At 46.3% G+C, this 15,501-nt stretch overlaps 1 protein-coding gene across 5 annotated transcripts in view; it reads right to left on the reverse strand.

The window, feature by feature from the left end:
* C15H2orf92 (chromosome 15 C2orf92 homolog) overlaps window positions 1-15,501 on the reverse strand; it is a 35,605-nt gene extending 20,104 nt beyond the window's left edge. For 4 of the 5 annotated variants that reach the window (XM_023211450.1, XM_023211448.1, XM_023211449.1 and 1 more), the window contains exons 1-4: window positions 14,495-15,501; window positions 12,560-12,727; window positions 8,856-8,957; window positions 7,187-7,270 (exon numbers count right to left, since the gene is read on the reverse strand). In XM_023211450.1, the coding sequence (XP_023067218.1) occupies window positions 7,187-7,270; window positions 8,856-8,957; window positions 12,560-12,727; window positions 14,495-14,792 (652 nt within the window). In that variant the 5' untranslated portion in view covers window positions 14,793-15,501. Of the gene's footprint in view, window positions 1-7,186; window positions 7,271-8,855; window positions 8,958-11,222; window positions 11,359-12,559; window positions 12,728-14,494 lie in introns of those variants that run through there. The other variant, XM_023211451.1, reaches the window with a different exon arrangement.

The following is a 15,501-nucleotide window of genomic DNA, read 5'->3' on the forward strand; positions in this document are numbered from 1 at the left end:
AAAAAAAAAAAAAAAAAAAAAAAAAAAAAAAAAAAAAAAAAAAACAGCCATTCTAAGAAGTGTGACTAGTGGTATTTTGCATTTCTCTAACAACTAATGATGTTGAGCATCTTTTTATGTGTTTATTGGCCATTTGTGTATCTTCTTTGGAAAATGGCTATTCAAGTTATTTGCCCATTTTTGGAGTGGGTTGTTTGTTTTGTTGTTGTTAAGTTACGGGAGTTCGCTGTGTCTTCTGGATATTGATCCCTCATCAGATATGTGATTTGCAAAAGTTTTCTCTCATTCTGTGGGAGAAATGCCTTTGATATACAACAGTTTCTAATTTTGACGATGTCCAATTTAGCTATTTTTTCTCTTTTTGCCTGCTTTTGGTGTCAAACTTAAAACACCACATGCCTAATTCAAGGTCATGAAGATTTTCACCTATGATTACTTCTAAGAGACTAGTAGTTTTTGCTCATAAATTTAGATCATTGACCCACTTTGAATTTTTGTATATGGTATAAGGTAATGAGCTAGCTTCATTCTTTTGCCTGTGACCTTCCAGTTTTCCCAGGACCATTTGTTGAAGAGGCTATTATTTCCACTCTGTTAGCTTTGACACCCTTGTTGAAAATCAATTGACTGGCCGGGCACAATGGCTCACGCCTGTAATCCCAGCACTTTGGGAGGCCAAGGCGGGCAAATCATGAGGTCAGGAGATCGAGACCATCCTGGCTAACACAGTGAAACCCCATCTCTACTAAAATTATACACTAACAATATTACACTAATAATCCAAACAAGACAGGAAAACAATTACAAAAAATTAGTCAGACATGGTGGTGGGCGCCTGTAGTCCCAGCTACTCGGGAGGCTGAGGCAGGAGAACATCATGAACCCGGGAGGCAGAGCTTGCAGTGAGATGAGATCGCATCACTGTAATCCAGCCTGAGTGACAGAGCCAGACTGTCTCAAAAAAAAAAAAAAAAAAAAAAAAAATTAGCTAGGCATGGTGGTGGGTACCTGTAATCCCAGCTACTCAGGATGCTGAGGCAAGATAATTGCTTGAACTGAGATCCAGGAGATGAAGGTTGCAGTGAGCCAAGATCGTGCCACTGCAATCCAGCCTGGGCGACAGAGTGAGACTCCATCTCAAAAAAAAAAAAAAGAAAAGAAAATCAGCTGACCATAGACATACGCATTTCTTTCTGAACTTTCTATTCTATTCTATTGGTTTATATGATTGGCCTTATACTAGTATCACACTGTTTGGATAACTGGGCTTTGTAGCAAGTTTTCAAATGAGAAAGTGAAATTCCTCCAACTTTTTTCTTCTTTTTCAGGACTATTTTTGCTGTTTGGAGCATTTGAAATTCCATATGAATCTTATGGTGGATTTTTCTCTTGCTGGGAAAAAAGCCCTTGAGATTTTGATAGGGATTATATTGAATGTGCAGATCACTCTGGTCAACTTTGACATCTTTTTTTTTTTTTTTTTTTAAATAGATACCAGGTCTTACTGTGCTGCCTAGGCCGGATCTCAAACACCTGGGCTCAAGTGATCCTCTCGCCTCAGCCTCCCAAGTGCTAAAATTACAGGTGTGAGCCACCATGCCAGGTCAATTGTGACATCTTAACAATATTAAGTTTTTCAGTCCATGAACATGAGATTCTTTGTCTCTCTATTTTCTTTCATCAATTCTTTGTAGTTTTCAGTATTGGTGTAAGTCTTTCACTTTCTTGGCTAAATTTATCTCTAAATATTTTATTTATTATTTTTCATATAATTGTAAATGGAATTAATTGTTCTCCTATCTTGTTTGGATTATTAGTGTATATATTGTTAGTGTATAAAAACACAACTGCACAACTAATTTTTGTGTGTTCAATTTGTAGCCCACAATTTTGCTAAATTCATTTACCGGTTCTAAAGTGTGTGTGTGTGTGGAGTCTATATGGTTTTCAACATATAAGATCAAGTCATCTGCAACCAGAGACTTCTTCCTTTCCAATTTGGATGTCTCATTTCTTTTTCTTGCCTAATGACTCTGGCTGTGACTTCCAGTACTGTATTGAATAGAACTGGTGAGAGCAGGCATCCTTGCCTTGTTCCTGATCTTTGAGGAAAGTTTTCAGTCTTTCACCATTGAGCATGATATCATCTGTGGGTTTTTCAAACAGGCCTTTATTATGTTGTGGTAGTTTCCTTCTGTTTCTAGTTTGTTGAGGTTTTTTTTTTTTTTTTTTTTTTAATCATGAAAGGGTGTTGAAATTTGTCAAATACTGTATCTGTGTCAATTTAAACGATAGTTTTTCTCCTTCATTATATTAATATGGTATATTACAGTGATTGATTTTTATTACATTCAACCATCCTTCTGTTCCAGAAATAAATCCTTCTTGGTCTGGTGAATAGTCCTTTTTAATAGGCTATTGGATTTGGTTAGCTAGTGTTCTGTTGAGGATTTTTCTGTTTACAAGAGACATTTGTTTTTAGTCTTCTTGTAGTGACTTTGTCTGCCTTTGGTATCAGGGTCATACTGGCCTCTTAGAGAAAGCTAGGAAGTGTTTCTTCCTCTGCAGCTTCTTGGAAGAGTTTGACGACTGGTGTTAGCTCTATTTATAGCTTTTGCAGATTTTGCCAGAGAACACATCTAATTCTAGACTTTCTTCATTGGAAAGTTTTGATTACTGATTCATTCTCCTTACTTGTTATGTGTCTATTCAGATTTTCTTATTTCTTCTGGAGTCAATTTTGGTAGTTCATGTGCTTCCAGGAATTTCAAAATTTCATCTAGGTCTTCCAAATTGTAAGCATACAAATGTTCATATTCTTCTCTCATTAAATCCTTTCTATTTCCAGAAAATCAGTAGTAATATTCCCACTCTAATTTCTGAATTAATAATGGGTCCTCTTCTTTCTTTGCCAATCTAGCTAGAAGTTTGTCAATTTTGTTGGTGTTTTTAAGTAACCAATTTTGGGTTTCATCAGTTCTCTTCTATTTTCTGTTATTTCACTTCTTTCCTTTGTATACTTTACTATTTCCTTCTTTCTTCTGGCTTTCAACTTAATATGCTGTTCTTTTTCTAGTTCCTTTAGGTGTACAATTAGGTTATTTATTTAAGACACCCCCCCTTTTTTTTTTGAGACGGAGTCTTTCACCGTTGCCCAGGCTGGAGTGCAGTGGCACCATCTGGGCTCACTGCAAGCTCCACCTCCTGGGTTCACACCATTCTCCTACCTCAGCCTCCTGAGTAGCTGGGATTACCGGCATGTACCACCATGCTCAGCTAATTTTTGTATTTTAGTAAAGACAGGGTTTCACCGTGTTGGCCAGGCTGGTCTTGAACTCCTGAGCTTAAGTGATCTGCCCGCCTCAGCCTCCCAAAGTGCTGGGCTTACAGGCATGAGCCACCAGGCCCGGCCATTTTGCTATTTGTTGTGTATATGTGTTGTGTTTTTAGTCATTTAGGAGTTTGTGTTTTGTGTGTGTTTTCTTTTGCTCCTCATTCCCCCATTACTGTTTTTTTAAGTTGGTTCTTTATAATGTTCCATTTGACTCTTTCTTTTTCTTTTTCTTTTTTTGAGATAGAGTATCGCTCTTATCGCCCAGGCTGGAGTGCAATGGCATGATCTCGGCTCATGGCAACCTCTGCCTCCCAGGTTCAAGCAATTCTCCTGTCTCAGGCTCCCAAGTAGCTGGGATTACAGACACCTGCCACCACACTCGGCTAATTTTTGTATTTTTAGTAGAGACGGGGTTTCATCATGTTGGCCAGGCTGGTCTCAAACTCTGGCCCTCAGGTGATCCCCCCACCTCAGCCTCCCAAAGGGCTGGGATTACAGGCATGAGCCACCCTGCCTGGCTTCGACTCTTTTACTCTTTTATTCCATCTTTTTTAAGTTATTATTTACTGGTTACCTTTTTTGTATTTTTAGTAGAAACAGGATTTCACCATGTTAGCCAGGATGGTCTCGATCTCCTGACCTCGTGATCCACCTGCCTTGGCCTCCTAAAGTTCTGGGATTAACAGGCATGAGCCAAGTATTCATTTATTATACTTTTCAGCTCCAGAATTTTCTTTGGCTCTTTTCAATAATTTCTATCTCTTTACTGATATTATTTATATATTGTTTTCCTGATATTATTTATATATTGTTTTCCTGATTTCCTTAAGTTATTTGTTAATGGTCTCCTTTAGTTCAGTGAACATTTGAAGACAGTTGATGTAACATCTTGTGTAGTAATTTTAATTTCCAGTTTTCCTCAGGAACAAGTTCTGCCAAATTTCTTTTTCCTGTGAATGAGCTATCCTGTCCTATTTCTTTGTATGGTTTATAATTTTAGGTTGAGAGATGGACATTCTGTGTATTACAATTTGATAACTCTGGAAATCTAATTCTCTCTTTCAGTGATTGTTGATTTTTGCTTATTGAAGGCTGAAGCAATTTTTTTGTAACTTTTCCAAACTAGTTTTGCAAAGTGTGTACTTCTTGTTGTGTGAGAGTCTTGCTCTGTCGCCCAGGCTGGGGTGCAGTGGCACGATCTCTGCTCACTGCAAGCTCCGCCTCCCGGGTTTACACCATTCTCCTGCCTCAGCCTCCCGAGTAGCTGGGACTACAGGTGCCTGCCATCTCGCCCGGCTAATTTTTTGTATTTTTTTAGTAGAGACGGGGGTTTCACCGGGTTAGCCAGGATGGTCTCGATCTCCTGACCTCGTGATCCGCCCGTCTCAGCCTCCCAAAGTGCTGGGATTACAGGCTTGAGCCACCGCGCCCAGCCATTTTCTGTTTTCTTATATCTGAAGTTAGTCAACGACCTGACAAAAGTTTCCTTAAGTGTCTATCTCCAAAAAGAGAAAAACAAAACACATTATTTCCTTAAATCCCCTCAACAGGGTTGCTTGGAAGCCTCTTCAGCCCATAGAGTTTTTTAACTGGCATTTAACAATGCCAGTTAAATTTAACAATGCCAGTTAAAACAATAGTCAGTCTTAGCGTTAGCCCCTTGGTGTTCTAAAACAGCAATCAGCAATCAAATACACAACCTGAGTTTTAGAAGACAGATCTCTATTGCCCACCCTGGCACCAGCAATCCTCGCTAGGAATGTGGACTGCTATCCACACTGCTGCCTGTCACAGGGCTTGGGAAGGGAGGATGGTAGCCACTACCCAAAATGCTGAAATTCGGCAGCCTCTTCATCAAGCTCACTCTTGCACACTGAAAGTGTTCTACTAGACACCAATATTCCATGGCTACTTAACGTAGTTCTTGCCAGCTAAATTGTTGTTTTGGTGAAGGGACGGATTCCTGGCGCTCCCCACCCCACCACCTTCCATCTGGGCCTTAGTTTTTCTTAAATAGTAAATGAGAAGCTTGGAGTAGATGAATGAGTCACAGCCTAGAATCACCTGAAGGGCTTTAAAACCTAGTGATGCAAAGGTCTCACCCCACCTCACATAAATGATCACTGAACATGAAATAACATGATCTCTCTTGCTCTCTTTTTTTTTTTTTGAGACGGCGTCTCGCTCTGTCGCCCGGGCTGGAGTGCAGTGGCCGGATCTCAGCTCACTGCAAGCTCCACCTCCCGGGTTTACGCCATTCTCCTGCCTCAGCCTCCCGAGTAGCTGGGACTACAGGCGCCCGCCACCTCGCCCGAGTAGTTTTTTGTATTTTGTAGTACAGACGGGGTTTCACTGTGTTAGCCAGAATGGTCTCAATCTCCTGACCTCGTGATCCCCTCGTCTCGGCCTCCCAAAGTGCTGGGATTACAGGCGTGAGCCACCGCGCCTGGCCGCTCTCTTTTTTAATAGACAGTATAGCTCTGTTGCCCAGGCTGGAGTACAGTGGCACAATCATAGCTCATGGCAGCCTCAAACTCCTGGGCTCAAAAGATCCTCCCACTAAGGGAGGAGACCACCCCTCATATTGTCTTATGCCCAATTTCTGCCTCCAAAGAAAGAAAAAGTAAAAACTAAAAGGCAGAAATGAAATCCGCAAGCAGACAGCCCGGCACCACACCCTGGGCCTGGTAGTTAAAGATCAACCCCTGACCTAATCGGTTATGTTATCTATAGATTACAGACATTGTATAGAAATGCACTGTGAAAATCCCTATCCTGTTTTGCTCCAATCTAATTACCGGTGCATGCAGACCCCAGTCACGGACCCCCTGCTTGCTCAATCGATCACGACCCTCTCAGGTGCACCCCCAAGAGTTGTGAGCCCTTTAAAGGGACAGGAATTGCTCACTCGGAGAGCTTGGCTCTTGAGACAGGGGTCTTGCCAACGCCCCCGGCCGAATAAACCCCTTCCTTCTTTAACTTGGTGTCTGAGGAGTTTTGTCTGTGGTTTGTCCTGCTACACCACCTCAGCCTCCCGAGTAGCTAGGACCACAGGCACATGCCACCACACTTGGCTAATTTGTCATGTGTCGGGGGGAGTTGTTTTAGTGGTTTTTGGTATGTTGCTCAGGCTGGTCCTGAACTTCTGCCCTCCAGCAATCCTCTCACCTTGGCCTCCCAAAGCCCTGGGATCATAGGTATGAGGCACCACGCCCGGCCAAGGGATATCTCTTTTTCTCCTTTTTCTTTCTTTTCTTTTTGTTTTTTTGAGATGGAGTCTTGCTCTGTCGCCCAGGCTGGAGTGCAGCGGCGTGATCTCAGCTCACTGCAAGTTCCACCTCCCCGGTTCAAGCAATTATCCTGCCTCAGCCTCCCAAGTAGCTGGGATTACAGGCGCCCACCACCACACCCAGCTGATTTTTGTATTTTTAGTAGAGACGGGGTTTCACCATGTTGGCCAGGCTGGTCTCAAACTCCTGACCTCAGGTGATCCACCCGCCTCAGCCTCCCAAAGTGCTGGGATTACAGGCCTGAGTCACCGTGCCCGGCCTGGGGTGTCTCTTTTAAACAGTCTCCCCAGGGTATTCTCACACTACCAGATGGTAGCCTTGCTCCTGCTCCAGAGATCACTCTTTGAGGAGCAGGATCCTTTCCAGGTGTTTATTTTCCACATTTGGCTTAATTTGTTGAGGTTTTGACTCATGGAGAAACAGATTCTAGCCTCAAGGCAAAGCGGCTGCTTTCCCCTCAAAGCAGCAGGAACAGGCTACTTGAGTGACAACCCGAGACAAGCATGTAAGCAGGTAACTCTTCAAACACAGGCTAAAGGCTTCATGGCAGCAGGCTACTTACCAAATATGTTAGCCAAATGTTCCTCTCGTTCCTTCGAACCTGATGCAAATACAGCATCGTTCAAGCTCTTTTGTTGGGAATAGCCTATGGGAAAATAAACCATGGCTGTGATTAAGTCTTTCACTGGATCTGGAGGTATTCCCTCTAAATTGATACTCTTCTGCAAGGCATTTTGAGGGCAGCATCATGCACTTGGCCTGAACCCACCTGTTCTGAGTGTCACAGAGCAATCATGAAGTGTCTGCAAGCATCTGAAGTTTCAACACAACACCAGGGGCTAAGCTCATTGTCATATGGTCTCTTGACAGACAATATGCATAAGCATTGAGAGATTTGTGCACAGGGCAGGATTAACTCTACGGGAAAACTGGTAGAAAGGCCTACAGGGTGTATGCCAAACGATTTCAAGCACAATCACATTGATCCAATAAATGACAAGTGGACAGTTCTCTGTTAATAAGACACTGATGAATCATTAAGAAAAGATATACTTAATCAGGCAAGCACTTTGCTAAAAATGTGTTCCTAGTGGCCGGGCGTGGTGGCTCACGCCTGTAATCCCAGCACTTTGGGAGGCTGAGGCGGGTGGACCACGAGGTCAGGAGATCGAGACCACCCTGGCTAACACGGTGAAACCCCGTCTCTACTAAAAATACAAAAAACTAGCCGGGCGTGGTGGTGGGCGCCTGTAGTCCCAGCTACTCGGAGGCTGAGGCAGGAGAATGGCGGGAACCCGGGAGGCGGAGCTTGCAGTGAGCTGAGATCCGGCCACTGCACTCCAGCCTGGGCGACAGAGCAAGACTCTGTCTCAGAAAAAAAAAAAAAGTATTCCTCATAATGTATCAGCCAAGGGAGCATCATAAAACATGATACAGGGCAAGCTACTGAGATTATGCAGTGAAATATTCATATCTTTTCTCAAAGGATTATGGAATGCATTGGCAGAGTGATTAGTTACTAAACTGCTTTACTGAGAGTCTTATAATTCACGGCACACAAAGCGGTTTATTCTGATAACTAATTACTCATTGTTACTTTTCTTCCTAATTCACATGATGTCCCCCTTACAGCGCTTCTCTTTTCTTCATGTGATTTGGGGTTGATATGCATTATTTTTGCGTATGTCGCCAGCTGCTTCCTCTCAGCATTGGCATTGGAGCGTCAGTGCTGGAGGAGAAATCAGCTCTGCTTCTCCGGGCAGATATTTTACAGAGGATGGGGTAGAATGACGGCAGGGGTGACAGGGAGGGACGCAGGAAGACCTTGTTCTCCCACGCCGGTGACTTGGGCACTCATGGGCAGTGACCTATAAAGTGCCGGTGAATAGCTGTATAGCTCATAGCTCCTGTTACAAGGAACAGTGAACCCCACTTGCAAGCCGGGCTTCTGTGCTCTGCACAGCCTCCACAGCGGCAGAACGTGCCTGACACTGCACATCAGGGATCACCCCAAAATACAGGGATATCTACACTGAAGCCTGTAGACTCCCATATTGGGAGGAAGATTGTAGAGAGGATTTCAGAGAGTTCTTCACATCTCAGTTTGGCTTTGCCCCCCACCACCCCAGTAGTTAATTTAAGGAATGCTGAAATGCTAGCATCGCACATTTGAGATAACACAGAGGTCTGCAGAGGTACGTACGCATGTCAGGTTACCGACATATACTTGCTTTTTTGTGTGTTTCTCTTTGTAATGGATCTGACTGCTGTTCTTGTTTCATCAAATGATGGGTCATACGGAACCTTGGAAAACACTTGCATCAGAATTTCATCTGCAGTGAAGTAAACAAAGGCATGTTAATACCAGCAATATTTTGCTAAGTACCTAAAGCAGACTATGAATACAACAAATGCATGACACCAGCTCAATGGATATTGGGCATTATAGGGAAGGAAACTCCAACTACCTAAATCACTTGCAGAACATTGTAATGGCAGGAGACATTTGGGGCAGCAAACACTGCCCGCTAAAGATATATGACCCCAAATCTCATGATACTCAGTGCCCTAATTCTCCTCCTTCTTCCTATTGTCAGTCTGCCACACAAGCACCGGGGAGGCCCCCGATGATATCAGAGAAGCAGGCCCTTCCCAACCTCCTGCGCCAAAGCCACAGTGGCCTCTCCCAGACTGCTATGACAGAAGGAAAAACAACCACTCTTTGTTTAAGCCACTGTATGTCAGGTTTTCAGGAAATTGCAGCCAGGTGCATTCCTTTTTTTTTTTTTTCCTCTCTTGAGATGGAGTCTTGCTCTGTCGCCCAGTCTGTGGCAGTGGCATGATCTCAGCTCGCTGCAAGCTCCGCCTCCCGGGTTCATACCATTCTCCTGCCTCAGTCTCCTGAGGAGTAGCTGGGACTACAGGCATCCGCCACCACGCCCGGCTAATATTTTGTATTTTTAGTAGAGACGGGGTTTCACCGTGTTAGCCAGGCTGGCCTCGATCTCCTGACCTCGTCATCTGCCCGCCTCAGCCTCCCAAAGCGCTGGGATTACAAGCGTGAGCCATCGCGCCCGGCTCAGGCGCATTCTTAACTGATACAGCAACTATGGCACCACATGGACTGCCCTCACCGGGATGATCTTGACCACTCAGTTTTATGACCCATTACTGTACAGAGGAACCAAGCCCCATGCTCCTAAAGATGACAATGCTCCTGGAGACTGGACTAGAGTAGAAGACTTCAGATCATTCACACAAGCTTTCAACCAGCCTTATCTCTGCACAGACACAGGACGAGGTGCTGGGGGTTCAGGGAGGAAGGTGACCTGGTGTGTGGTGTGCCTCCCCGCGCCATCTAGATAGTGGGAGAGGCAGAAGTATACACAGATATAACCAGACATGGCACAGTCACACAGAACTACAAAGCAAGGACCAGGGAAGACAGGAGAGGAAGAAAATCAGCTCGGCCTGGCCGGGCACGGTGGCTCAAGCCTGTAATCCCAGCACTTTGGGAGGCCGAGATGGGCAGATCACGAGGTCAGGAGATTGAGACCATCCTGGCGAACACAGTGAAACCCCGTCTCTACTAAAAATACAAAAAATTATCCGGGCATGGTGGCGGCACCTGTAGTCCCAGCTACACGGGAGGGTGAGGCAGGAGAATGACGTAAACCTGGGAGGTGGAGCTTGCAATGAGCTGAGATCCGGCCACTGCACTCCAGCCTGGGTAACAGAGCGAGACTCCGTCTCAAAAAAAAAAAAAAAAAAGAAAGAAAACCAGCTCGGCCTGCAGCAGCCAGAACACAGGTACACGGCTAAGCAGCCTTCCGGAGGAAGTGGGCCCTGCTGGTGAGGCTGGGTTCTGGATTCAGTTGACCACAGTATTTACTGAGACCCAAGGTCACTCCTGTTCACTGACATTGGATGTCTCTGTCAACTCCCTTCACCAACAATCAGGTGCTCATGATCTTACTCCGGCCCTGGTGGCCAGTGTGTGACATGTAAGACACCTGGAAACAGCCCCTAGGAAACACTAACTCATGAGCTACAAGCATCATGAAAAGCCCTTGAAGCAGTCATTGAAGGGGTGTTGCAGACCAGCCACAGCCCACACCAAGATCACACATGACTCACACCCTCCACCCCACCCTTCGTGCCACTGAAGAAGGATGGGGAGCAAGGAGCCTGACCCCAGCCCTTCCTGGGACGTGACTGCCCGGGACCCGACAGACCCAAAGGGGAAACCTGTCCTCAAGAGAGTTTTGAAGCTTGTGTCCAAACGTTCTGTATGAAAACTGCACCCACAAAAATAGGGGTGGGAGCCACGGGGGCAGAAACAAAGCAGAACAGATTCTATAAGCTCGGAAAGCTCTTTGGAAAACTGTTGCTAATCCACAAGGGTTACATTTTTGAAATATATTAAGTTCTCCTTCCCTTTTAAGTTCTCAGGCTTGGCTTCCCTGGGAAGCAGTTTTACCTTCCCCTCTAGGCTGTCCTTGCTAAGTCACAGAAAACACTCCTCACAAACCCCACTCATCCTGTATTTATTCTCGGTGCATTTCTGGGGCTGCTGGTTCTTGGTGGTTTTTACTCACTCGACATAACAAGGGCTCACCACAGAGACACCAGAAAATGAACCATCAGGGTCACCAGGACAATGAGGAGCTGCTCTCACCACCCCTCCTTGAGGACCACGGGGACCTACGAGTCCCTGGAAATGCTGCCCAGAGCGAACTGCAGAGTTGAGCTGTGGCCTTCGATGCCAAGGCCCACCTGGCGGGAGCTGGGCCGGTCAGTGGACTCCTGAGGGGCGATGGGAGCTTTGCAAACCCCCACCTCTTCTCCCATCTTCAGATGCAATCACCCGCCTCCTACACATACGGGGCCGCATTCAGAGACACCGGGGTCACCTGCAAGGCCGAGAACAAGGCTTCTGCCTCCTAGACAGCAGGTGCTGAGGGCACAGCAAGGGGGACGGCAAGGGCTACCTGCATCTGCTCATTCATCCCCTCCTGCTCACCTGCCAGGCAGTGGTCTATGCAGACTGCCCGAGGCCCCTGTGACGGCTCCCATGGGGAGGAGCAAGCCCAGCGCCCCTGACAGGGACAGCTGCCGGAACGGAGACCCCTCGGGTGTCGAGAGATCTGCTCCCTTGCAAGCAGGAGTGAACAGGCATCGCTCTGTGATCCGAATGCCTCCTAACCCGGGGGGAAGCATCAGTGCCACTCTCCCGGTTGCTCCTTCTCACACCTAAGGCGACCCTCAACCTTCGCTCCCGATGCACAGCCCAGGCACCCTCAGGAGAGACTTCACTGGCATTTGCACAGCTTCCTTCAGCACAGCTGTGGTTCAGAACCCTTTTCTCCGTCTCAGCTCTCTGCTTCCCTGGGCCTTAGTTTTTCTCATATGTTCAATGGAAGGTTTAGAGTGGGGACCAGTGAGTCTCAGCCTAGTGTCCCCTGGAGGATTAGAAAACTACAAATGCGAAGGTCTATCCCCACACCCCAAAATCTGATGCGGGTTGTGTGTGGAATGTCCCAATTGTTAAAAAGAGGATTGTCCCAGGGGTTCTCATACTCAATTAGGGTTGAGAACCCCTGGAGGAGGTTCAGCTTGGCCTTGGGGCCTTCGAGCAGAAACTGGTGAGGCAGGTGTGTCATGGTGTGAGGTGGCATCTGACGCTGCAGACTCAGTGAGCTCCCACGCAGCCCTGCTCTGCTCCACTCATGCTTAGCAGGGTCCTTTTGAGGTGTTTATCGTCTGTTTTGCTTAATTTATTGAGACTTTGACACGTAGACAGATTCTAGCCTCAAGGAAGAGCACCTGCCTTCCCTTCACAGCAGTGGGAACAGGTTACCTGGGAGACCATGAGGGCCATGCACGCAATTCTTCAAATCCAGCCTGAGGTTCTGCAGGAAGGGGGGTAACTCACCAAATATTTTAGCCAAACCTTCATCAGGATTTTTTGAACTTGAGGAAAATTCAGGCCAGGTGCGGTGGCTCACATCTGTAATCCCAGTGCTGTGAGAGGCCAAGGTGGGAGGATCACTTGAGGTCAGGAGTTCGAGACCAGCCTGGGGAACATAGGGAGACCTGGACTCTGCAAAAAATAAAAAGTAATTATCTGGGCATGATGCTGTACACCTGTGGTCCCAGCCACTCGGGAAGCTGAGACGGGAGGATCCACTGAGGTCAGGAGTTCGTGACCAGCCTGGCCAACATGATGAAACCCCGTCTCTACTAAAAATTGTATTTTAGTAATTACTAATTTACTAGTAATTTACTAATTTAGTAAATTAGCTGGGCATGGTGGTGCGCACCTGTAAACCCAGCAACTTGGGAGGCTGAGGCAGGATAATCGCTTGAACCTGGGAAGCGAGGTTGCAGCGAGCCGAGATAGCGCCATTGCACTCCAGGCTGGGCAAGAGAGCTACACTCCATCTCAAAAAATTAAAAATTAAAAATTAAAATTAGATAGTGATGTGATACTTCACAACTGTGTGAGTATAATAAAAACCACGGAATTAGATACTTTTTAAAGGGTAAATTTGGCCAGATGTGGTGGTTCATGCCTGTAATCCCAGCACTTTGGGAGGCCAAGGTAGGAGAATCACTTGAGCCCCGGAGTTTGAGATCAGCCTGGACAACATAGTGAGATCCCTATTTCTACAAAAATTAAAAAAATTAGCTGGGTGTAGCAGCACATGCCTGTGGTCCCAACTACTTGGGAGGCTGAAGGGAGGATCCTTGGGCCTGGAAGGTGGAGGCTGCAATTAGCTAGTGATTGTGTCACTGCACTCCAGCCCTGGGTGACAGAGGGAGACCCTGCCTCAAAAATAATAATAATACATAGGAAAATAAAATTAAGGGTGAATTTTATTATATATTATATCTCTATAAAGTTATTACTACTTTTTTTTTTTTTTTTGAGACAGGATCCCACTCTGTTGCCCAAGCTTGAGTGCAGTGGTGTGATCACAGCTTACTGCAGCCTCGACTTTTTGGGCTCAAGTGATCCTCCCACCTAGCCTTGGGACCACAGGCACGCACCACCATGCATGGCTAATTTTTTAATGTTTTATACAGACAGGCTCTCATTTTGTTGCCTAGGCTTGTCGCAAACTCTGGAGCTCAAGGGATCCCCCTGCCTTGGCCTCCTAAAGTGCTGGGGTTACGGGACTGAGTCACTGTACTCGGCCTAATGCTGTTTTGTTTTGTTTTGAGACTGAGTCTCACTTCCGTCGCCCAGGCTGGAGTGCCGTGGTGCAATCTCTGCTCACTGCAAGCTCCGCCTCCCGGGTTTCCGCCATTCTCCTGCCTCAGCCTCCGAGTAGCTGGGACTACAGGCACCCGCCACCATGCCCAGCTAATTTTTTGTATTTTTAGTAGAGATGGGGTTTCACCATGTTAGCCAGGATGGTCTCGATCTCCTGACCTCGTGATCCACCCGCCTTGGCCTCTCAAAGTGCTGGGATTACAGGCGGGAGCCACCGTGCCCGGCAGCACATGGTGGTTCTTTATACTAATCTTTCTACTTTTGCATATGTTTGGAAATTCTTACAATGAAAAGTTAAAATGGTAACTTTAACTTTTAAAGTTTTAAAGTAAAATGGTAACTTTAACTTTAACCATAACTTGGCAGGTATGCCACCCTCCTATAGAGCTCTGAATTTTTTGATAGCTTCAAAGTTAGGAAAATGTTTTCAGTTACCCCCTTCTCCCAAGTAATACACCCTGAAAGGTAGATTTGGAGAGGTAAAGAAGGTCGAGTATCTGCGCTCCCCACTGTGCGGGGGAATGCCCTCCTCTGCCCCACTTAGGCTAGAAGCGAGGCCCGTGTTTCTCTCCAGCTGCCACAGCAACATACCTTGGATCCAGCAGAGCACAAAGAAGAGGGCCACGGCTCTGCTCATCTTTGCCTTAGTCCATGAACCATCAGGGAGAAGCCAGTCTTCTGAAGACCCTTCCGACTCAGCAGCTGTGGATTCCAGGGTACCACGGAACCTGACGGTCTGTGAAGTCACACCCGGAAGTGAGGTGGGGCCTGCTTGCCCGTGAGAAGGGGAAGGGCCTGTGTCTGTGGACAGGGACAGGAGCCATGCTGGTGGCCCTGAAGTGACTGCCTCTCCGCTTACTTCCCTCGGCTCCCTGGTGCCTTCCTCCATCCTGCATGTCCTGAGGGCAACAGGATATTAACCAGGAATCTGAAGTCACCAGTGACAGAAGCTCAACTAAATTGGCTGAAGCGAATTGGAAGTAGTTAGAATAGCCAGAAAAATCCTGTGATCAATCAAGACCTTACAGCCGGACAGGCGCGGAGGCTCACACCTGTAATCCCAGCAGTTTGGAAGGCTGAGGCAGGTGGATCACCTGAGGTCACGAGTTCCAGACCAGCCTGGCCAACATGGTGAAACCCCGTCTCACTAACAAAGTGTTGCTATGTATTGTATTAGGTAAAATTATAACACCAAAATAGCACAGACCAAGTGATACGCCCATTTTGTTACTCATGTGTCACTATTTCCCTCTATTACATTTTATAAGTATTAAACTGTTTTCAAAGGAAAAATCTTTCTATTTTAGTACCTTGTACTACGCTTTTTTCTAGTTTTTTTCCATGTTCATTTTGTACTGGGTCCCACAAACTGTGTAGCCAGCCATGCCCCTGAGGCTTCATGTTCTCAGCGTGTGTTCCATGGCTGACACGGCAGATATCTTTTAGTGGTAAAAACTCGCACAAAGAGTTATACAGGGCCAGGCACGGGGGTTCACGCCTGTAATCCCAGCAATCTGGGAGGCCGAGGCACACAGATCACTTGGGGTCAGGAGTTCAAGACAAGCCTGACCAACACAGTGAAATCCCCCTCTACTAAA

This window comes from Piliocolobus tephrosceles, chromosome 15, assembly GCF_002776525.5.
Source record: "Piliocolobus tephrosceles isolate RC106 chromosome 15, ASM277652v3, whole genome shotgun sequence".
Lineage (NCBI taxonomy): Eukaryota > Metazoa > Chordata > Mammalia > Primates > Cercopithecidae > Piliocolobus > Piliocolobus tephrosceles.